Source organism: Thamnophis elegans, chromosome 5 (assembly GCF_009769535.1).
Source record: "Thamnophis elegans isolate rThaEle1 chromosome 5, rThaEle1.pri, whole genome shotgun sequence".
NCBI lineage: Eukaryota > Metazoa > Chordata > Lepidosauria > Squamata > Colubridae > Thamnophis > Thamnophis elegans.
In genome coordinates, this window is record NC_045545.1 from 52,298,517 (window position 1) to 52,323,309 (window position 24,793).

Below are 24,793 nucleotides of genomic sequence, written 5' to 3' on the forward strand. Positions count from 1 at the left end.
TACTACATATTATCTCTAGCCAGCGTGTATAATGGACACTGAAGTCCATCACATTTGTTAGGTCACAACTATAGAGTGTTCCAACTGCTTCCCTTGGTTGGCAGGACCCAAAGTTTTATATGCTCTATGAACCATTTCTATATGAAGGTCTATATTTACTGATGCTGTGCTATACTGAGCATCAGCATAATGTTGATCACTCTTATTAGGAGGGATTCAAAGTACTTTTTGATATACAGGCTTAGATTTCTAGCTATAGAAACCGGTTTCTTACTAATTAACGATCAAAGCTCAAATACATTGGTATGAATAAAGAAGAGAAGGGCAAAGTCCTTTTATTATCAGTTGCTAAATTGCAACACCTGCTTTCTTGAGCTTACAAAGCCTCTGATTCAAAATTTGCTTTTGTATGAACTCATTAAGTGACCGAAGCCAAGGCTACCTCTTACAGTCAATTTTTCCCACTGTTGTATTTTAACACTGAAATTCAGCCATGTGGTGGAGCATATACTTTGCTCCCTGCACTGTATGTACATATTTGCTAATTCCTACAGCCTGGTGTTGCTTGGTACCATTTTGACTGCAAATGCACCGAGAAGAAAGGTTAGAAAACCTTGCCCATATTTACTGCTATAATAAAAAATGTACCTTCTGATAGCACTTAAAAAATAGACAATCCAGTCTTCTCTCCCATGTAACAAGTTATTTGAAGTGGAACAGTGCTCAAATGGACATCCTTACAGGGTTGTTGTGAGAGAGGAGGAGTTAACAATTATTCTCATCGTGGTTAACAAGAGGCTTCCTCGAAATGCAATCAGAAGAGATTAGAGCTGACAGCTGCAACATAACCGGAGGGTGTCAGGTTTGAAAAGCCAAGTTAGAATAGTTTTTTTCTGTTTCTCTGCTGGAGTGTGAAACACACTCAATGGTTGCTATGCTTCCCAAAGCAACAGCAGACAAGTCAAGAAAAAGAAAAACCTTTAGGTGACTTTCCTAGGCACTCAAAACAAATACTGGAAGAATGAACAGAGATACAAGGCACATACTACAAAGCCACCAAGATTGTTGCCTAAGCATTGCAGAATCCTGATTTTAGCTGGACTTCCAGGACTGAAACTCAGGTACAACATTTTTCCTTGTAATTTGCAGATAGTTCACTCCAAACAAGTTTACCTACCACATCATTTTATATCTTGGGTATTCCATTTACTTGTAGCCTTGCAGATGTCAGAATTGCAGCAGGTGTATCTCAAGTAAAAAGTAAAAATTCTGAAAACAAGGCTCATCACTGCAGGAGATAAATTTTAGGAGAAATGTCAGTTGACTTGGCTTGCCGGTCTAAAATTGTCCTATGGACTCAGAGAACCATTTTCTTCAGAAGCCAGGAGCAATATTGGTTGTAATTTCATACATCAGAAGCACCCTTAAGTTGTGTAACTGCCTAATTCCAGATCAATTTCTCAACCATTTGAAAAATACTTTTAATTCTATCTGGCGTTGCATTGCATTCTCTCAACAGAAGCTTTTGTATCGTTTCTCTTTTAACTTTTAATCCCAAATACCCCAGTGTGAATTTGAATCTTCATCATACAAATTACCGTATATGTTCTCCCATGGAGCAGTTGGTAGTTCAATATCCTTATTTCATTTCTCTTTCTCTCCCTCCCTCTCCCTTTCCCTTGTGTGTGTGTGAGAGAGAGGGGGGAGGGAGGGAAGGAGAGAGAGAGAGAGATTTTTAACATTTATACCAGACTCTGTAATGATAAAAATTGGGACTTTAAAATTTCTATTTGGTATTGCTTTAACTTAACTATTCTTAAGGTCAAAAACTGTTTTCTTAATTTTGCTTTGACTGTCCTTTCTCTTACTTGATTGTTCCAGGAAATCTCATCAAATATAGGAAACTGTTCTCTTGGGAATTTCTTTGATGGTTGCTTCAGTCTTTTTTCCTTCTGGTTTTTCCTTTTCTTTAACCAGATGAAACTGGTAGATAATAGAGATAAATGGTACTGTAGATCCTTTTAAGTGGATGGGTAAATATTTAACTCACTTCACTTCCTTGTTCATAATGAAACAGCCCTTAGTAGTAACTTCTAAGACGGTAGCTCTTGATTAGCCTCTGTTCTGTATATCTGAGCTTTAACTTTCATTAACCTCTTTTGATGAGATGTAAGCAATGCAGAGCTTTGATGGCCTTCTCAAATCTTACCTGTGCTAAAATGATTAACTCATTTAGTCAGTAGCATAAAAGCAGTCAAAGCAAGGGTGCTTTCGGTCTTTAAAAAAACAAAACAAACAAAAGCTGTTTGTAGTCTGCTAGAAGGCAAACTTGTATGATTGATGAAAAAAAGTGCAAGAAGTGAATGGCAGGGAATGTGTGACTGAGATCAGATGAACCTACTGACCAAGTATCAGGAAGGTAGCATTTTGCTGCCATCTAGCATTAATCCAGATTTCTATAACCTAACATTAATACCACCTGCTGGCACCATTCTGCTTCAGTAAATTGGTCAGGCTACCACTGCCTTTCTTGAGAGTAGTTCTATATGCAAACCCCAGGGACTTAAGCTGCTCTGTTCTCTTAAATATAATCTTTAGCTCTTTAACTAAGGTTTAATGTTGGGGTAAGAGAACGTATAGGAGAGGTCTACCTTGGACCCATAGACCTCTACTTATGTTTCTGTGTCTTGCTTATTGTAGGTTAGTGTTACTTACTGATATATGTATACACAGACTAAGCATACTGGAACAAGATGTACTTACACTGTGGAGTGACATGTTTCTCTAAGGAGAGATGTCTTTGTTATCTCAAGTCTGTAGGCAGTTGGAGTATGAGAAAAAGAGCTGTTTCTCTATTAAGTGAAAAAAATTGAATTTCAGACTAATCAAACTTTCTTTTTGCTCCAAACTCTCAGGCTCCAAGCTCCCACTCACCTGGGACACTAGTTCCCCTTGCCCCCTACCCCCTCTTTTTGAGGATGCTGAGCTTCCTCTGTGTGCCTCAATTCCCTTTTGTGCTGAGAACCCAATACAGCAGGCTATTATTAAAATGAATTTGCATGGTGATGTGAATAGGAAAAACCATCAGTTTCAGGTTTTCAGAAGGACACTTTCTCATTTGAATTATTGAGGAAAATGGCTTGGGGTTTTAAGAACACAATTAACATCTCTCCTTTCCCTTCACCAAATCTGAAATGTTTGGGGCAGGATGGTCACTAGTTTATGGACTGTTATCAGATTACATACTTTTAATTGCAGTGGTGGCAGGATGGACTTGATGGTTGATGCACAAGGCCATGGAAACAGTTGCCATAAAATTATGTATTACTGGAAGAATAGATTAGGAAAGGATTGCTTGTCCTTCTCCCTCTTTCAATTAACCTTCCAAGATAAATTTCTGTCTAAAGCTAATATGCAGCTTTATAAACTTACTGCTTAGGTCAGGGCTTCACCAGCTTAATAAGCTGTAAGAGGGGAAAAAAACATGCCAAGCAGAAAGTACATTGGATTGTTGAATTCTTCCAGTCTTCCTTATCTATTTTTTTTTAATGTATGCTCTGATTCGTTGAATGCATAGATAAGTATTCCAGCTGCATTTAGAGATGAAGTTTCTGGATCATGAAAAAGAACAGATGGTCTTGATGTTGAGAGTCTGTCCTGAAACAGTAGTGTGGTGAGATCCTCCTACTGGGTATTGTGGAAGACGTTCCCCCCCCCCCCCAAAAAAAAAAAAAGTTTCAGTTAAATGATTTAAAAGTCTAGGTATCCTTTTTAAAGTTAGAAAGCTAGGAAGATTTAATACAGGTGTTTGGCTTATGCAAATAGATTGTCAGTCTTGTGAATTAGTCCAGACAGCAAGCATGCCCAGATAAACTAATTCTATTGTATTGTAAGAACACAACAATAGAATCTTGTAAGTCTGAAAATACAAATCTCCTCCCTTCTTCTTTATAACCCAGTAAATTAGGGAGGATTCCTGCTGAGATGTTTGCCACACCATTTTCTTGCTAGAGGCTCACAGCCTCTGGCTACAATTCTTCCCTCTGTCTCCCAAGGTCATTCTCACATACCATTATACACCTGAAGCATGCTGAATGAAGTGTTAAAGGGTTTCATAAAAGATCCCCCTAAGGTATGTCAGCATCTCTCCATTGCAAGCTGAAAAGACAGCATTAAACTACAGAATGTGGCAATGTAATCCAATGGTAGAGCCCACTTGTTTTGAGCAAGGGAGTTCAAGTAAGGATTTTTATTAAATCTATCTAAAGATCTCAAAATTTAATCTGGAGCATTTTCTGCAAAACAAGTGCTTGTTCTTTCAGCTACATCTCTTTTCCATTGTCAATAGCTCCCACTGTCTGTTAGAGATACCCTATTGCTGAGCATGGACATTCTGTGTTTATTTATCATGGCTAATATTATTCAGTGTATTTGTTCTTCAATTACTGATTGAGTGCTTTTTAAAAATCATTAATGCTAGTAGTTAATTACATAGACTAATTAATGCCTTATGTCAAGTAGTGCTTTGGTTGCTGATAGTGGTTACTTGTAGCTGAGAGTTTGCCTGTAGTGTTAGGTTTTTATCCAATGGGAATTGTAAAATTTCTTGTCAGTGTTGTTTTAAAATAATTAAATGAGTGCCAATTTCATGTCATCATCATTATTCATGTCAATTTTGTTGAGAAGACAAGCTTGGACACTGAGTCTCTGGAGTGAAATAGACATTAAATTAACATGCATTTCACTACTGAAGTGACATTGACAGAGATCTTCAAACCCTAAGGTTTATTATCTTCTGGAGGAATAATGTTTCTGGAGCATCCTTGATACTATTCAGTTTTGGATGATTTTATATTTAAGTTACTAGACTAGTTAACTGGTGAAAATCCTAGGTGCAGACAGAACCAATTATGTCCTTTTTTTTCTTTTGCTTGTTGCGAAGTAACATCCAGTTTTAGCACATCCAAATTGTTGGATGTGCTAAAGCTTCTCCTTTTTGTTCTTCAAATCAAATTGGTGTTTCAGTGGGAGGTGCTTATTGATATAAAACCTTCCTTTAGCTATGACCAAATTCCCCATAGCTTGGGAAAAAGAGAAAGAGAACTGAGTGCTTTTTCCCGTAACAGTAGAATCAACAGTGCTATCTCCACATGGTGTTCTCGTATACAGAAATAACCCCCAGAGGTAGCACTTAACACATCTTTTCTCTCAGCTTTCTCTTTCTCCCCCCAATCCCCTCGGCAGTTTCTTTGGCACTTGACTTCACATAATTCTCTCCCTTTCTCTTTTCCCTGACAAAATAACTTATGCAGAGGTGAGTCAACCTTGCTTGGGACTCAAATATGCCCTGGTGCCTAGTGCTAATTAAAAGGTGCAATGGGAGCCTTGTAATCATCCTGTACAAAACAGCACGATTTGCACAAGGGAGGAAGGTATCATTACCAAAAAGACTTTTTGGAAAGAAAAGAAGAAAATATGTGTATATATGTACCATGTTTCCCCGAAAATAAGATAGGGTCTTATTTTCTTTTGATCCCTGAAATAAGCACTTGGCCTTATTTTCAGGGATGTCTTATTATTTTTGAGGTGCAGGAAGCGATGAGCGTGGTCACTTCATGGCTGCTGCTCCAGTGCAATATTTTTGGGGAGGGCTTATTTTCAGGGGAGGGCTTATTTATCCAGGGAGGTCTTATTTTGGGGAAAATAGGGTATGTATGTATGTATGTATGTATGTATGTATGTATGTATGTATACTATATATGTTGGGAAAGTTTTCATTTAGCAAATTATTTCAAAATATATATACCATTCAATTCATTTTTCAGTGCCTTGATTCTTTTGAAGCCTTCCTTCTGTTTAAGCACATTAACGATCTTATCACATATTTGGAATAAACTAAATTACTAATGTATTTTAAACAGAAAATATCTTTAGATAGATTATTGTACTCCAAAAGCATTTTATTTAAATAAAAAATATGATTTAAATAAAAAAATATGATTTAAATTATCAAGAAAATCTGATTCTTTAAAAAAAAATCAATTTTTATTCCCCCTAGTTGGCACTATGTTAGAATACTTTGGCCTATGGCAACAGTAAAGATGGATCAGAAGAGGGAATTGTTTGCATAATTGTTTGCATACAGTTGAGAGTCAGCTCTAAATGGCAACCATGCATTAATCTTTGATCCCTAAGCTGAGGATTCATGGTACAAATACTGCAGAGTAGCCAGTCTTTTCTCATTCTTGGCTAAGACTGCTGGCGTAAATATGCATCCTGGAATTACAAGAAGTGTAGCTCAAGTATCAGACGGAACTTGAATTGGGTAAGTTGCTCAAGAGACAGATTTTGTTTGTTTATATATTCATATAATAAAAATGATTAGGTATCTTGGAAAGAATTGGAGTCAGCTAAATCAATAATGTATAATTATCATCATTGTAATAAGGATTGACAGCAGAGCTAGGGAATGTTGGAATTTCTATACAGTGCTAAATTATAGTTCTGAGCATTTCTCCCCACTGACTATACTGAAGGGATTCAGCAGCATCTTCTTACCTTAATCTACAGTAAATACATATATATATATGTTCTCTATCCCTGAAAAGAATTGTTATATGTGAACATTTGTAAACACATTTACAATCCCATGGTCTAATTGGTGGGCATATATGTACTTCTTCCTAGACCCGGGGAGAAGCTTCACCAGCATTGTTTAATATCCTTTTAAGGATATATCCTTAATATCCTTCTTTATATTAAGCTTACCATAGCAACAGAAAGCAAAGTATGTGGTTGCAGGTAGGTAAAGAAAACTTGCTTCAACCTAGATCAAGGGAGTCAAACTCAAGTGTTAGCGTTCCAAATATCATCCAAAACTAAATCAGAGTCCAAGGCAAAGTATTCCTCAAAGTTCCAATTTATTAAAGGAGACATATTGGCACATCTGTGGAAACCCGAATCTGAAAGCTTCCCAGGTTTTCCCGCCCAGTTGAAAGTTCATGATCTTGCCCCCACACCCACAAGTCCATCAGATGGTCCAATCTTCCACTGCCACGCTGGCAGTTCCACCCATCCAGTTCCGGTCAGGCTCAGAGGTGTAGAGAACAAAAGATGACCTTGGTTTCTAGAAAGGAATTTTTTATTTTGACAACAACACATTTTACTACTTAATATTCCCCCTCCCAATTCACCACTAATGAAACAGCATAGTAGAAAAGAATATTAGTGTGGCAGGCCAAAGATCCTAAAAGAAACTGACTGCAGGCCTGACATCAAGGCACGTGGGCTGGATCTGAGATGCTTAGATCTGGCCCATGGGGCCACCCTGGAAACAGCAAAGGACCAACCCAGGGAGCCTCTGCCAGCAAAAATGCAACTCAGGAGGGCTGTGTGCGGCCCTCCCAGGCTCCATTTTTGGCCGCGACAGCTTCCTGCAGCAAAAACTGAGCTTGGAGCCCGCAAGCATCCCCCTCTCAAACTTCATTATCACTGGCAGAGGACTGTAGCAAGCTGTCACAGCTGAAAATCGAGTGACATTGAGCTGGTTACACCCATCCCAGCCAGGGCTGCCCCAGCCCCCCAAGGTCAAACACAATCCTGATGCGACCCGCATTGAAATCGAGTTCAACACCCTTGACCTAGATGGTATGAAAGTTCTAGTTTTGGGGAAAAGGAAAGAAGAGGGCATTAAAACAAACTTTGTAGCTATGCATTGATGAGTGACAGGTTTCTCACAGCTGTTAGTATGTCTGGATGTGCCAGACGCCTTAGTGTGAGTTCTTGCAGCCAGATTCAAATGGAGCTTCTGCTGTTCCTCAAGTCCCATTTGTATTTAGCTGTTGCCTTGTCACCAGGCTACTTCTAATTGTTGTGCAATTTTTGTGTGAAAAGCCCTTCCCTCTTGGAATTTTCCAGAGACTTGAATGTAGATTACGTTATTTATGATAGTTGTAGGCAGAAGCGTCTTGCTGCAATTGCATTCAAAACAATATTCACATGCCAGCCGCATTCTTATTTGTTAGCCGCGTGGTATTCTAATTGTTTATAAATCCAGCTCAGGCTCAAAATCAGGAGGCAGCTGCCTGGTATCCCAGGATTATGTCAGATGTCTGTCCTGCATTACTCATATCAATATCATGTCTGATCTAGGAAGCCAGAATTTCCCACAGTACCTCTGCCGTAACACCATTCTGGAGAATGATGGAAAATTGAGATGTTTCCCAACAGTGTCTGGGAACTTTCATGCTGCTTTAAGTGTTGCTTCTTACCTGGCATCCAGGTAAGATTAGAGAGCTGCTGCCACCACCAATAATGTACAGGAATTAGTGTCCCCAAAAAGTCCAATCTACTTTCCACACACTTTTATGTTTGCACCAATCATAGATGATGATGATAGATGATAGATAGATGATAGATAGATAGATAGATAGAAAGAAAGAAAGAAAGAAAGAAAGAAAGAAAGAAAGAAAGAAAGAAAGAAAGAAAGAAAGAAAGAAAGAAAGAACTCTTAGGGAATAATTTCCCGCTTTTGAAATTTGCTGCTTTTAAAATTAAGGTAACTCCTGCAAAAGGGTAGAGACATGAACAGGATTAATAATATTTCATCCTAGATTCTTCTTTGAGACCTTGCATTTTTGCTGAATCTCCTTGTTGAATATGGATACATCAAAGGGGCGGGGGGGGGGAAATCTCATATGGCAGCTTTTGGTAGCAGTTGTGATCAGGAGAAGACCAAACTCTTAGAGCAACCTTCAGGTCGTAGTTCAGTTTCTGCTTCTGCATCTCAATAAGTGGCAGCCAGGTGGCTCAACAGGATGGCTGAGAATAAGTGTTGCATTTCGGAGGCTAGCAGGGGAAGGTAAGGCTGTTGAAGGATCCCATTATTGGCAAGCAAATGTCAAGGGCACTAGACATGACTGCTGGGTAAGCAAAGGAAATTTTCGCTGCAACCCCCCTAGAATAATAATCTGCATCTGATTTTTTTGCTCTTCAGTCTCTGCTGCTTTTGCTTCCTTGAAAAGATCTGTTATAATCACTTCTGTCCTTGAGAAGGAGTGCTTTTTTTCCTGCTTAATTCAGCTAGGGGGTTACATTATTTGGTATGCAGCAGCATTTCAGCATATTGTGATAGACCTGGAAATATCTGACTTAGAGACAGATAAAGACTCTGGCTTTTACCTCCATGGACATCCTGAAATGTGGAATGTCCCTGCCTTCCTTTCAAACTTTAATCACCACTTAATTACTACACCACCAATAAATGTTTTACCTTGAGGACTGGCCATCAGGTTGCTTCTGAGGGAATAGAATTTACTGCCAACATTCATCTTGCTTCTTTCCATTTTCCTTTTCTACTAAAATGAACCAGTTTTGCTTTTTACAATTACCGGTAGTCCTCAATTTACGACAGTTCATTTGGTGACTACTTGAAGTTACAATGGCACTGAAAAAAGTGACTTATGACCATTTTTCACACTTATGATCCCTTGTAGCATCCCGATGGTCACATGATTCTCATTTGGATGCTTGACAACTGGTTCAGATTTATGACTGTTGCAGTTTCTGTGGTTATGTGATTCCCTTTTGCGACCTTCTGATAAGCAAAGTCAATGAGGAATCCAGATTCACTTAACAACCATGTTATTAAATTAACAACTGCAGTGATTCACTTAACAAATGCGGCAAAGAAAATCATAAAATGGGGCAAAACTCACTGAAAAAAATTCTCATTTAGCAATATAAATTCTGGGCTCAATTGTGGTCGTAAGTTGAGGATTACCTCTATATCATTGGTTGAAAACATGGAGTCAAAGATTTTAAAAAGTGACTGGGCTCCATGGTGGCAATTTAGCTTTCTCAAGCCTTAAACAGCTCCAGTTTAAGTTTAAGGCTGCCTTCCTTAAAGGAAAGAGATGAAACAACTGTCATCATTATAAAGCCCCATCTTCACTATTCTTTTGCAAGCCCCTCCTACTGTTGGGAAGATGTTACGCAATGTTATGATGACAAATCAAAAATCAAGACAAATCAGTATTCAGTGCATTCACTTTTCCAGTGGAAGCAAGGCAGTGCATTGTCATGTAAGACTGCCCCTGGCAAAATCAAGGATGTGTACTCTTTCCATGTTAAAATAATTATTTAAAACTACAGACCAATGCAGGCATATCTAAAAAAACTCCCACTGAATATAGTAACTCTTTGGAGTTCAAACAGGGATAAGATTTTATTGTGAGGGGGGAAAAAAGCTCTTTTAAGAAATCTTCTCTGGAAATTGCATAAATAAGAAATAAGGAAGCTGCATGATAGGTTGGATCGTTCTATATACATGTTTGTTTATTTGGACATATCTGTATAGTTTCTCTGGCCCTCCATTCTACCCCAAATAGGTCAGGTGTACATGCTTGACCATGTGCAATTGCTTTGAAGTAATACCTTCAAGACATGAAGAATAACAACTCCCATCATTCCTAACCAGTTTGTCTATCATATTAAATTGAGTAGTCCTATTGTTGCTCCTTATAAATGAGCCAATACATGACTCCTTAATTGTGTATTTTAGATTATGTGTTTTAAATATTTTAATATGATTTACTGTAAAAATAATCCAGCTATATTTAATAATGGAAGCTGCTTTCCTTGCAAATGTTTCTGTTTCCTGATCACTTTGGAGAGCAAGAATGCTTAGCACAATTTTATTTTGCATTCCTGAATTGATGTTAGCATGAATGTAATAGAGAAAGGCTCTCTCTATCATAGAGAATAAAAATGCAATTTGGAATATTGGCATGATCTAATTTCTGTCCAAAGAGATTGTGCCCTTCATAAAATACTCAGTTTAGAAATATAGGGGAGCGGTTAATGATTTCTGAGTCACATTGTGAAAGAAAAGCAGGTAAAATAAGGTTAAATGTCTATTTTGCAGGATGCTAGCCTGCCAGTTTTCTTCTTAGTCCTTTCATATACGTAACATTAACTTGCAAATAAATCCAACATTAGATCTTCCTTCCAAATAAGTGGACACAGGATCAGGTTGCACTGAGACAAATGTGAAAAACCTATTTTTAAAAGGTTTGTGGAAAATTACACTAAACCAAACAATATCATTGAAAAAATAACTGCTGCCTTAGATCCCCCCCCCCCAAAACACACAAATAATCTCCACCCTTCATCCTCTAACTGGTATTTTCTTTTTCCAAATACATGTTATGCCAGTCTCCTAAACTGGGAATTTTTTTCTTTCTCAACTCTGTGCATAATTGCCTAGACTTGGGTCTCATCCATATCATTCATCTCCTGTCATAAACCCAAGATAGTGTCCTTTCTGTTGCTGCTTGCCTTTGGCTGCCTTGCATCTGCTGTTAGAAGGGCTTTCCCTCTTCCACTGAAATCATGATCTCTGCCTGGCGGGACAGAGGTGTAATGCAGCCGTTTATTATTCCAGGCAGGTTTGTCTGCAGCACTGCATCAGCCATCATTTTTCATCAGCTGTTTACTCCCCACTCCTCCTCCTCCTCTTCCCCTTTCTCCTTAAACCTCAGTTGTTCTTATTCTCTTCTAACCCCCCTCCTCTTTCTAACAACCCCACCCCCTTATTTCTCACTTGGTTAGACTCTGAAATTGTAAGGAGAAGAGTGGGTGAGGTGAGTGGGTGAACGTACTAGTTGGGGAGAGGCTTGGCTGCTAGTCTTACTATGGCAATAGGGTTTGGTAAGAATAAGGAAGAATTAGAGTGAAGAAATGGGGAAAATGGAAGAGCACATAGGGAGAAATGTTAATATTGTTGAAATCTGAACCTTACAAAGTTTTTTTGATGCACCTTCTCTTTTCATGTAGCATCATCATCCACTTTGTTTTTCTTTCACCATTTTTTCCATTTGAGTTAAGCCCATAACTTTAATTGTTAAGGCTTCTGCAGCTTTGATTTTGAAGCTTCTCCAGCCTTTGTTTGTGCTTGCTGCAGCCTCCTTTCACCTCAGTCCTGCAGCCATTGCTTCATGTTCATGTACAGTTCATACTCATAGATACATGCCTCCTGTTTACACTTTGCAAAACCATTTGAGTACAGTGCCTTCATTCTTACACTTTGCAAACTGGTCTCCACTGGTCTCCAAATTTCCTGATCTCTCCAAGTAGATCCTTTGAAAATCTTCTTGTCTACCCTGAACGTTGCAAAATTTCTGAAGGATATGATTTCAGCTACACGCTCCATTGCTGCAGACTGACAGCTGCAGTGATTGGTTAGCAGAGAGAGTGCTTTTGGGGGGGAAAGTGTCAAGCATGCTGTAGTTATCTGTTTTTCTAAAAGAAGATTGGTGACTATGGGGAAAGCTGCACATACCAAGCCTTGAAATGCCTTGAAATGTGGGCATCTTGCCAAATATTAACTGACTCCAGAAATCCCTAGTGCAGTTCCTGAGGATATCAAGCAATACCTTTTCCTTCCAAGGGGCTTCTCCAGGCCTACCAAAATCCTGCTCCTCTGTTTTGAGATCTTGCTTCATAATGAGAATGCTGGAATATTATCTGCTGTTGTTTGAAATTGTATGAGGGTGCCTAAGAATTAGAAAGATTGCCCACTTTGGGGCAAGTTTTGCTAGCTATGGTTTTCCAAAGATTCAGGTGAAGTGACTTTGGGCCATCTGCTGTATCTGATGTCTTCAGAAACCAGAGTGCCAGAAACTCAACCTGATGCATTGTGAATATAAAGAATATATATTTTACAATGTGGGATGATAATTCTTTGCCTTTAATGACAGCTTCTTCTCCTCAGAGGATCCAGAACTGTACTAGGTACCTTTAACGCAGAGCTGTCAAACTCCTAGCCCGGGGTCGGGTGCATCATGCACAGGCCACGCCCACGCCCGGTTTAGCAAAGGGGAAAAAAGTCACGATGCATCACATGACGTTGCCGTGACAAGGTGAGTTCGACACCCCTGCTTTAGAGGATTCAAGTTAAAACAGATTTCAGAAGGAGTGACTGCAAGATTGACTTTCCTTTACAGAATAGTCTTTATCTCTTACGGTTTCCCAATTGTTCTTAACCTCCTTTCACTATAATAATTTCTCCTTTATTCCACTTTAGTAAATCCCCAATTACATATTAAAAAGCAACAAACCAAACACAAGGCAGAAGACATATGACAAAAAGTAATACCAATAAACATATAAAATTATACCCTTACGCTAAAATTGCAAGGTCATCATTTCTTTCCTATACATGGATGAGTTGAACTACTGATCCCAGAAGCTAGCAAGCTGTTGCAGAAGAAATCTTGGTGAATTTCCACTGGAAAGAATGTACTGTTAGATAGATTATCATCTCTCCTTTCCTTCCTGCTTTTTAAAGACATGGCTGTTTCAAGACAGTGCCTACCAGCAATTTCAACAAGCACATGAACATCCAGAAGAAGTGATGGGCTCTAAATATTTATGCATTTTTGATGGTAATATAACTATTTACTTGGTGCAATTTAGTTTCTGTGTTGCCTGACTCCACAGTTTTCTAAGATCTATTATTCTTGGGTGTTCCTCATTCCATTGTAATACCTGTTTCCTGTGCTTCAGATAGTTTCTGCCTGATATGTTGAATGAGTGTGCTAACCTTTTAAATGTAAAAAAAAATTGGATTCCAGCCCATATATTACTTCAACACAATGCAATTCCAAGTTTGTTTTTCTTCTATAGGATTCAAAACTACTCAGTGTGTGATGACGAGGGATTCATTCTGAAATGCAGTTATGTCTCCCTCTGTATGGATGTTTGTGTACTGTGTATTTCTGCACCATATTCTATAAACTTACTATTCAGGATGTATATTTAGGATTTTTAAAAAGTGATTTCAAAAAAGTAAAAATCATCTTGGCATGCAAATTATGCAGAAATTGGTAACTGTTAATAGTAGTGTGTGTATCTGGTACCTTGTAGTTTTGGTCACCAAAACATTTTAGGGGATTTCCAGAAAGTCACAAGGATTGGAGCTAACCTCACCTTGATGAGGTTCCAAACGGAGATGTCCTATCAGAAAAGATTTCTAATTCTGTCAGATGGAATTCCTTAGCAGACGCAACCCACAAAATGCCTCTCCTCTTGGATCTGATGGGATGGATAGAACAAGCAGGTTCAGCTACTCACTCTACTAGGTCAATAGACAAATCAATAGAACCAGATCAGTTCTTGAGGATTACCTATTAAAGGAAACCACAGAAACAGAACAAAACACCACTAATTGTCAAACCACTAAAAGACATTATTAAGCTATGGCCCATACTGGACACTGCACTTTCTTAGGCATTTAGCTCTATACCCATACTTGGATACAGAGACCTGAAGCAGATTTTCACAATTAACAAACAATATGGGAACCAGAGTCTGTAACAAACACTGATGTCTACTTCCCCCACATTTACACCACCACCACCACCACCACCACCATACATCTCAACTATTACATATACTTATATACTTTATACTTACATTTACTTTTGAGGCATTTTCACATGCTACTTCTTTAACATGATATACTGTATGTCATCATGTTCAAGCAATGGCCCTCCAGATTCTGCATAGGACAGATGGACTAAACTTTGCACAGAAGAAGTTTGCGATCAGGAGAACTTAAAACAAGGGCAAAGTAATATCATAGCACTTCCATTACAGATCTCAAAGTATCCATTAACAACATAATTGTATGAGAAACTGAACTCCCATATACAGTACATTAAGAGGTTTCAGGCTATTTCAGGATGTCTCAACAAGTATAGTTGTAATCTGTCTGACATGAAACCTGCATTTCCATAACTATTCCAACTTACCCTCCCTTTCCTCCTCATCACACGTCATTTTAAATTCTATAAAAGTTTAGCAATTCCATTTATTTGAGGAAACAGGTGCATTCACAAAAGCTCATGCCTAATAATAATTATAATCTCTGCAAAGGCACTACTTTCTGATGTTTGTAATAATGTCTGAAAAGATGCTATTTTCTGGAGATCTGGAGATTGGTTACCATAGACTAATATGGTCCTCTACAGTATCTCTTTTCTCTAATGAAGATATGTTAAGAACAGGGTCCTCAAGAGCTTAGTGCCCCCTTAGGGACAAAAGTATTCTTAAAGGAAGAGCTTATTTGAGGAGTACTGCTGCTGCTTTGCAGCTTTCTGGCTCTGTTTAAAGATACAAGACAAATTCTATGACCTGATGATAAGGTCATAGAAAAATAATGGAAATTCTCCCATTATGGTCCTCTGGGGGAGTACTTTTCTGCAGTTTTCCTCTCTTCCTTGCCGTCTCTTGGGATTCCTTTCTGACAACTGATATTAAACATTGCCATACTAGTTTAGAAGACCATTCCTAAAATCAAACTGAAGTGGATAACATTTTCTTCCCCTAGAGAGATTTTGTTTTTAATCTCCCTTCTTTCAACCTGTGGCCAGGAATCCCTGGAGCTCTACTTCGGAACAGGAAAAGCATCTTGCTGCTTGAATTGGGAAGTTAATGAGTGGCACCCTGCAGACTCCTCAAGGGGTAATTATGGACTCCACCATCACAATATTAATTAAGAGCTTTTTTCCCCCTTAACCTCTGAAGTCTTTTCAGAAGATGTTATTTACTATTAAAGAAGAAAAATTAGCAAAAGAAAAATGCAATCTCTCACCGCTGCCCCCAACAAGCTGTTAAACAACAGGGGCTAGTTTAATTGGATCTAGCTTCTTAGCTTCTAAACTATTGAGAGCTTTAATGCCTTTGCACATAGATGGGTATTTGCTACTTCCTTGACATAGTTCAGGACTACATGTTATTAATCAAGTGGACAAATAAATGTGCAACTGTTACTCCAGCTCCTATATTAAATAAAATCTGTTCCACGGCTTCTTCATCTATTACCTCTTTTGCTTACCCCCATACATGTATGCTCTCCATCTCCATACTTGAAACCTGTCCAAGAGCAATTTGGATCAGGAAACAGAGAATGTCCTACTGGTAGGGAATGAATTCTTTTTGAAGATGAAAGAGTAATACAGACAGGTCAGGAAAGAGAGATTTGATGAAGACAAATTGAGCACTTCGATGACATATCTCAAAAATACAGTTGTAAGTATAGAATTCTCAATTGCTATAGCAATTTTTCGGTACTCATGCTTTCTTGGTTACCGCTTTCATCATAGGGGGAAATGATGTTCAGGGATGCTTTTATTTGACCGCATTGTATGCTGTTACAATTTTCTCCTCCATGCCTACACCAGTCAGGCAGCAATTCAGCAAATGCCAGCTCTGAGGCAGCAATTCATCTGGTGAAGTTTTCCTCAATACCTTTTCTTGAGTGTAGAATTGTATTTGGTGAGTTTATCTGTCAATATTAAAATTTCCTATGACAGGACAGGAAAGCTTTCCTGAGCAAGCTTCAGTGTATTTTGTAGGCAGAGAAGATAGTACCTTTTATTTTTTTCTCCTCCTTCCTCCAGTTTCAGTAACTGCTGCCTCAAGTTCTCTTATTTATACTAAGCATAACTATACACAATGTACCCATAACCACCTACTTCCAAGGTGGGTAAAATGAGGACCAAAATTGTTGGCGGCAATATGCTGACTCTGTGAACCACTTAAAGAGAGCTGTAAAGTGCTATGAAGCAGTATATAAGACTAAATGCTATAGCTAAATACCCATAGCTAAACTTACCCATTGGCTGCATGCCCACAAATCAGTAGTCTACTACATAGTAGCCAAGAGATGCATGTAGTCCTTGATTTATAACCACAACTGAGCCCAAAATTTCTGTTGCTAAGTGAGACATTTCTTGTGAATTTTGCTCCATTTTATGACTTTTCTTGCCACAGTTATTAAGTGAATCACTGCAGTTGTTGAATTAGTAAAACAGTAGTTAGGTGAATCTGGTTTCCCCACTGACTTTGCTTGTCAGAAGGTTGCAAAAGGGGATCACATGACCCCAGGACACCACAACCAACCATCAGAAAGAAGAACCACTTGCCAAACATCCGAATTTTGATCATGTGACCATGGAGATGCTGCAACGGTCGTAAGGGTGAAAAATGGTCACAAGTCACTTTTTCCAGTGCTGTTGTAACTTTGAATGGTCACTAAATGAACTGTTGTAAGTCGAAGACTGCTTGTACAAAACTTCCAGTTCTTTGCTACCACCTACTGGTTGAGAGGTCACTCAAATCATAATTTGAATGAATAAAAAATGTCCAGTTGATTAACAGTACACTTGGAAAGAAAGCAAAAAACCCTAGCTGTCAACTATTGAAACAACTATTGCCATGACACCACTAAAAGTGGATTAACCAGAATATTGTAGATACCAATTGTGGAAGAGGCTTTTTAAGTAGTAGTAGTAGAGATGTTGGGTTGGGCTGGGATTTCAGCCAGTTACAGCCCTTATAACGTTGTGCGTTAGAGCAATTGCTCTAACCATATGGGCAATTGCTCGGCATCCACTAAGTGTGTTCATGGTAAGGAAGGGTTGTGGGGCAGCAAAATTTAGAGTGAAATGATTCCCTGATAGCTTCATGTCAGGAGAAAGCAGACCAAAGCAACTATGTGGATGTGGCTTAATGGCTACGTATATAAATAAAGTTTGCCCTTAATTTTGCTTGCATTAAAATCCAAGTTAGTTGTTTTTCTGATAAAGCTTTCCTTCCTCAGAGAAACGTAGGAAAGTGTATCTAATATTTTTTCCCCCCACACCCATATTATCTGTACAATGGGTTTCCTTGACTAAATTAATTGTCAGCTTGGGTGTCAGACCTAGTCTAACTTTCACCATTAAATCCTTTTACATACTTTTGAGAACTGAAAGTTGGATAGCAAAGACTGAGTGAACAGAATTCAGTTTGACTAAAGGATCACTAAGCTAAAAAGTGATTCAGTCCAATATGTAAATCAAGAATCAAGGTGTACATCTAAAGGGACAAAAAACATGGTTAATGCCCAAGTAGGGATCAATAAATCCAAATAAGCAAAATGAAGTTGAAAGCTCCAGGACAAAACACATGTCTAGCTGTCAGAAAAATTGTAATAAATAAATTAACTTACTGTGTATGCTTTTATGTTCCTGTCAGCTAAACCCATCCTGGATTCAGTCTGGACTTATTAGCATCCATGCCAGTGCCAACTCTTGGGAATGTTGCTGTTCCCAAGGAGCCCTCCTTATAAGTGTAATCTTTATTGTCATTGTACTTAACTACAACCCTCCCTTGCAATATAGCACTTCTGTATCATTCTTGGCTCTTTCGCCCTCAGTGTTATTGATCTAAATCTGAGGTTTAAAGATTGGGGTTTATTAGCTGAGGATCATGAAGTACAGAATCCATAGAACTGAAAGAGACGCAATTTGCGTGCATTGTTGGAATATGAATCCCAAATAAGTAAACTTCCCGGTCTTTTTCTATGCTTTTTATTACATCTTTCTTTTCCTGGTCATGACTATTTCTTATTATCATGGTTTCCAAACTGTGTGCAAGGGTGCCATAGGGCCCACAGTACACAGTTTGGAAACTGGTAGTGGTGCCGTGAGCCAACAACATTTGGGAAGCTCCATCTTATTCTAAAACAATTGCTCATTCAAATATAGAATTCTTTATTAGAATAGAATTATTTATTGGCCAAGTGTGATTGGACACACAAGGAGTTTGTCTTTGGTGCATATGCTATCAGTGTACATAAGGAGAATAAAAATACATTCATGGTTAATGGAATGCATATTTTCAATAATAAATAGTCTGATGGAAAAAGTACAATTCAGATCAGAATCTTGGCACAAGAGAAAGGGTACGTATTTTCCATGTATTGGGGAGGAGGTGTTTCTCATTTGACAAAATACAATGAAAGAAAATTAAAATTCCTTTCCATGCGGTGTTCTAATTAAATACATGTATGACCCACAAATACAATTTGCAGATATTTCATAACCCAAAACATCTGGGGGTTTCCAAAGTGAACTCTATGGGTACCAGTGTGATCGCAAGCACCAGTACTTGTCCTATTTGCCTTTATAATTTTTAAAGTTGTTTTAATTTTTTTAAATAAACTCTGACACCACAAAACAGCAAAATGACAGCATTCAGCATTATTTTTATTTTTAAAAATGCATTTAGAACTGCTTTTTAAAATAAGAATATTTTGTCTTAGAAAAAATGGAGGTCTATTTGCAAACAAATGCTTTGTTTGGAAGCCTGCCTGTCTGCCCTCCCACCCAGCACAAAAATAAATTTGAAGGTAGTATGTCAATTGAGTGCTGGAGACAGAACTCATTCCTCAACTCTTTGCCTTCAAGTTAGTCATTGTTTTATTTAGTCAGCTCCATGCTGACTGCCAGTTTCTGAATGGCCAAACTACTCTTATTTTGCAAGAGCAGATTGTTTATTTTCCTAAGTTCTAATGTGCCCACAAGTCCAAATGACCAATGAGACCTTATTTATATTTATTCAGTTCCATTGATACTTCAGTTTTGGCCAATAGTTAGCGCTACAGTATGAGCAGATTCCTGCAAACAGATGGAGTGTTATAGACGGGTCCTTTTCTGTTGAGGAGTAAATGAGATACATTGACTCACAAGCTTTACTGTTATATAACCTCCACTAAACTCAGAATTCTGGATGCAGGAACAGGGTTGCTAGCAATCCTTGCCTTGTTATCAAGGCTGGAGGAGGATGAGACTAGGGAGCAAAACAGGGTGTCCTTTGAAGACTTCCTTATTATCCTTCCAGATTCCACCAACATCCATCTGTTATACTTTTCCTATTTCTATCCTATTGCAACTGACGATTTTCTTAGGCATATTGTCATTTGCACTATCGGATGCTCTGGTAGATAGTAGAACCTAGTTATTTGCTTCTGCTATGTCCCTTTGTCTGGTTTAAAATAGCAAATAATAGACTATCTAAATAACAGCATATTTTCTTTAACTCAGAACGCTGCAGAAGTTGTCATTTTCATTCTCTGTTTTAATGCAAACTTCCTCCTAAAAATCATAATGATGCTTGATTTCAAGGAAAGTGCTATTGTGTAGTTTATAGATAGCTCAGGAAATTTGCAGGTTTGAAAGAAGAAAGTTGGATTACCCACACAAATACTGTACACACACTTCCAAAAGATGGACATTAGAAAACAGTAGCAAAGACAGAAACCTACAGGCTTTCTGTTGATAACTCAATAGCCCTCAGAACCATCGAAAATGGAGCTATCTATATCCAACAGCAAGATCCCTGATTTGGGATGTGCAATTTTCTTGCTGTTTTTTAACTAGAAATGCTCTAGAACAGTGATGGCTAACCTTTTTGTCATCACGTGCCGAAAGCACTCGCATACCCATAATGCAATGTGTACGTGACCCGCCCACTGTATGACCCACCCTGTGCATGTGAGTATGACACCCCTGTGCACCCCGCCCCCTGCATGCGTGCACAACCCCCATGCTCCCCCTGCATATGCAAGTGTGACCCCTCCTGATCCCCCTGCCCCTGTGTGACTTCTGCATGCATCATGACCCCTGCCTGCGCCCCCTCCGCGCATGCACATGTGACCTCCCATGTACCCCACCCTACACACGCATGCACACAAAACTCCTGCACATGTGCCCTGCCCCCTGTGCATGCATGTGCATCTCCTGCATGTGTCCCAGCCCCGTGCATATGTGACAGATGGCTGGCAGGAGGTGCATGTGCGGTAGAGCGGAGCAGAGCTGGGACGATGGCTCCATGCCCACAGAGAGGGCTCTGTGTGCCATCTGTGGCATGCATGCCATAGGTTCGTCATCACAGCTCTAGAATAGGTTTATCACACTATCATGCTCTTCCAGAAAGTTTTCTCCAAATTGCCCTAACAGTGTTATTACTGTTATGGTATTCTATCTGTAAATGTGCTTTTGTGAAGAAAAAAAAAAACAATTCCTAGCTGAAAAATATTTGCTGTTTTTAGTACGTGGGAAACTTAGATGAGCAGCCTGCATATTAAAAAGTTAATCTTTGCCATTATTGACCTGGGAATCTACTGTAGTCCTCTAGTGAACATTAGGCTAATTATGTTGCTAAGCCTTCATATCAATGGATCAGATATAAATCTGTGTCTAATCAATAAAGTTTTTCGTTCGAAACAAAAATTCAGGGAGGAAGGAGACGTGATATCAAAATAGAAAATCATTATATAATGCATGGAACAAGTGAGTCAGAGAGCCCAGGCCAATTTAACCATAAATTGGACTTAATTTTAAGAATGATTTATTTATAAAAATTCTAGAGAGAATTGCTGGGAGAAAATATTTAACATTAGTTAGAAAGTTTACCCACTTCTGTCCAACCTCTGTGTGGCAGAGTAGTGATATTGTACAACTTGGGGAAATAGGTTAGTGAATGCAATACACAGTTACAATTTAAGGTAACAGATTTTTAAAATTCAAATAGCAGCTACTTGTAGGGGAGTTGATAACTGTCGGGAATTACAGGTGGGTATGTAAGGGAGTTGATAACTGTCAGGGGAATTACAGGTGGGTATGTAGGGGGGATTTATCTTTTTCAGTTGTACTGTTATCCCTATTCCCTATTATTTGTATTGGGATGCAAACTGGCTTTGAGAAAAATGGGTCTTTTCAATGCAAATAGCCTCAACTTCTTTGTGAGCACTATTTAAAAATCAAGTGTTAAGGGTGCAGATGAATTTAACATCATATCCATCATGGAGGAGACAGAGAGAGACTAAATGGATTGACTTAAAATGTGATTTATTCATCATTAAATGAATTAAAATGAAAGAGTCTTCTGCATGTAGTATGAAACATTATCTTACATATGCTGGCACAGGTTTTTGTTGGAATATTTAATATTTTGGATTGCATTATAAACTGAAATAAAAGCAGCAGTTTCAATTCTTCATATGGATAAAAGGATATAACACTTGACTAAATAGGGGTTAACTATTAAGGAATGTCTCCCATGGTTACTTTAATAAAAGCCCTTTAAGTGGTCAATTTAGAAGCCTGCATTTTCCACCAGCTTGTTCTTTAAACATTGCTATCTTCCCAGCAATTTCATTCCCTGTTCTGATACTTTTGCTATTGCTTTTACATCTGCTGCACCCATGTGAACATTAGTTGCCTCTTGGGCTTCTTATTAACTATAATTTTTGCTTCAAATCCTTGTCTTGCAGTTTTGGTTGAAGACGGTATCCAGGGAACCCATTTCTCTCTCTGGGAGATGCCTGCTGGTTGTTGCTAAGGTTGCTTCCACAGTAACATGTGCATCTTGTTTACACCTTCATCGGAAGAAGTTGAACTTGGCTAGTTCCACTAGTATCACCTACGGAGCAAGAGAAGGAAGTGTTGGATCTGCAGTCTTACAATCTTGCACTACATTCTTTTTCCTCTCCGAGGAGTTGTGTCTAATACCCTACCAAACACTGGACTGCATTTCATGTGGACCTCTAAAAGTTTCATTGCCTGCTCTTAGTAGAGGAAAGAGATCTAGAGGTGAAAAGGAGCACACAACTTTTTCTGGCCTGTTTCCTCACTGAACCCACTCCCTTGTTGTCAAGATGACAAATAACTCTGCAGATCATCATCCTGGGAACTCTGTGGCAGAAGGCAGCTATGAAGGGGACTTTGGCTGCTCTGTTATGGACTTACGAAATCTTATGGAGCTTCGCAGTGCGGAGGCAGTGACCCGAATAAATGATACCTATGGGGGAGTGCATAATATTTGCAAGAGATTGAAGACTTCACCAGTTGAAGGTAAGGAGGTCATTACCTTGGTGGGAAAACAAGTAAGTCTTCCATGGATTATAAAGATTTGGTTGCATCTCTCCCCTCCCCTCCATGCAAGAATTTGTCATAAAGTGACTTTAATATTGTTTTCAAATGATTTCAAATAAACAAGGACTACTTGTAGCTCACAATGAAGAAATGTTGAATGAGCAGAGAGCAACCATGAGCCAGAATAGCTTTTTTGGGGGGATTTCTATTTTTCTAAAAATGAACAGGAAATTCCAGAACTTCTGTACTCCATAGTAAAATTCTTCTCTTTGGTTGTTATTATTATTATTATTTTTGGCCAAACACAAAAGCTAGAGTGGAAAAATTCCAAAACTATAAAAGTTTGTTGGGAAACTTTTTAAAGTGTGATTCATCTTTTGATTCTGGCTTTTAATGTGGTGTTTTTACTGCTTTAAATTATTTATAGTGTTTATGGAAATTAAAAAAAACAGAGGAAATAGGATGAATAAATTTAAAAAAAGAGTTGGGAGGAGTAGTGGTTAATTTTTTGGTTTCTATCTAATCCAACAGAGATTAGAAGAAGAATACGTATTTCCTTCATGAATAAGTCACCACATACTAAAACGCTGAATTACAGGGTATATAGCCCTCCAAGGCAAACTAGGTGCTTCTGTGTAAAAATTCCCAGCTGTCCCTGCTCTACTTTAGAAGTAGAACAGGAAGTTTGTAAGTAAGAACTTTATTGTGTCTAAGTCTTCCTTCAAAGAAATCCATCTTTGGGCATATCTGGGACATAAAAATGTAATAAATGTTTTTTCCTCTTAAATATATTATGGTAGAGATGGGTATGTCTACTTTAATTTTGCTAATTTTTATCTTCTAAGGATCCCCAACGTGAAACTGACTTCCATAGGTAGTATAGAAATCAAGCTGAAATTATTGATTTGAACAGCAATTCATTTCCTGAAAGAGTAAGCATGCTTCCAAAATGGAAACAAAGTAATTCAGCCACAGAAATTATAACTTCATAAATACGTTTTCTGAATATTTATATTGTGATTGTATATGTATGTGTGTGTGCAAGTGTGTGATGTAATTAAATTGTAAAGCAAATTGTGAAAAATGATGGGTGTTTTTGATAATGGTGTTTTGTTGTGCAGCTTTAAAATTAGTTGTAGATCTAAAAGCAGTAATAAATAGCATGAAAGTCCTGTCAATTCTATAGCCATTTAATTGTGAATTCTTTGCATAATTTTTAACAATAACAGCCTAGAGAGATGTCTCCCCTCAGTGACCTAAGCTATACAAAACTAAATAGAAATAAGAGACACATAACCTAGAAGGGATACAAAGCCTTATCGCTGTTTTCCTTTTTCTAGTTTTGAAATCTTGTTTGTAAAAGTGCAATGTCAAGAGTTTTAGTTTTCTTTTCAGCCTCAGCCTCATAAATGAGGAAAGGCACTTTTAACAAGTATGTGATACACTGAAATCTCATTTTAATGGAATAATTGGGGGTGGTGTGTCTTACTTCAGAAAGTCTATTGCAGGAATGTACATCGCACAAATATGACACAGATGCAGATTATATCATTTATGACATTTGCATCAATGTATGTCATTTGCATTGAACTGAAATCAAACAAAGTTTTCATGTATGTAAAAACTGTAAATAGCCACACTGAATCCACAGATTACAGGTGTAATTAAGATAAAGCCTGGTAGAACTGATTTGCTAGTATTCAAAGTGTTCAAAATAAGATTTTAGATCATTCAGAATTTCTCACCAAATTATAATTTATTGGATGGGAAAGTATGATCTGCCTCTGTTTTTATAGATCATTAACTCATTCAGAATTTTTTAACATTACTTGATTAAAAGGAGGGATCTAATTACAATTGACCTATGTTTTAAGGGGGGGGGGATGAAAGAATGATTGGATGAATGAAAATTTGTCCTTCAATTAGATTGATGTGGTGTTCTTTGGAGAAAAGGCATTAGTACTATAAAGAAAATGAGCCAGATCCAGTCATATAAGGCATAGCCAGTGTGGAATGGAACTGCATTAGGA

The 24,793-nt window shown here is 38.2% G+C and overlaps 1 protein-coding gene across 1 annotated transcript in view; it reads left to right on the top strand.

The window, feature by feature from the left end:
- ATP2B4 (ATPase plasma membrane Ca2+ transporting 4) overlaps window positions 1-24,793 on the top strand; it is a 158,807-nt gene that overhangs the window by 54,970 nt on the left and 79,044 nt on the right. Inside the window, 1 exon segment of the mRNA XM_032218925.1 lies at window positions 22,163-22,742. Within this exon segment, the coding sequence (XP_032074816.1) occupies window positions 22,547-22,742 (196 nt within the window). The 5' untranslated portion in view covers window positions 22,163-22,546.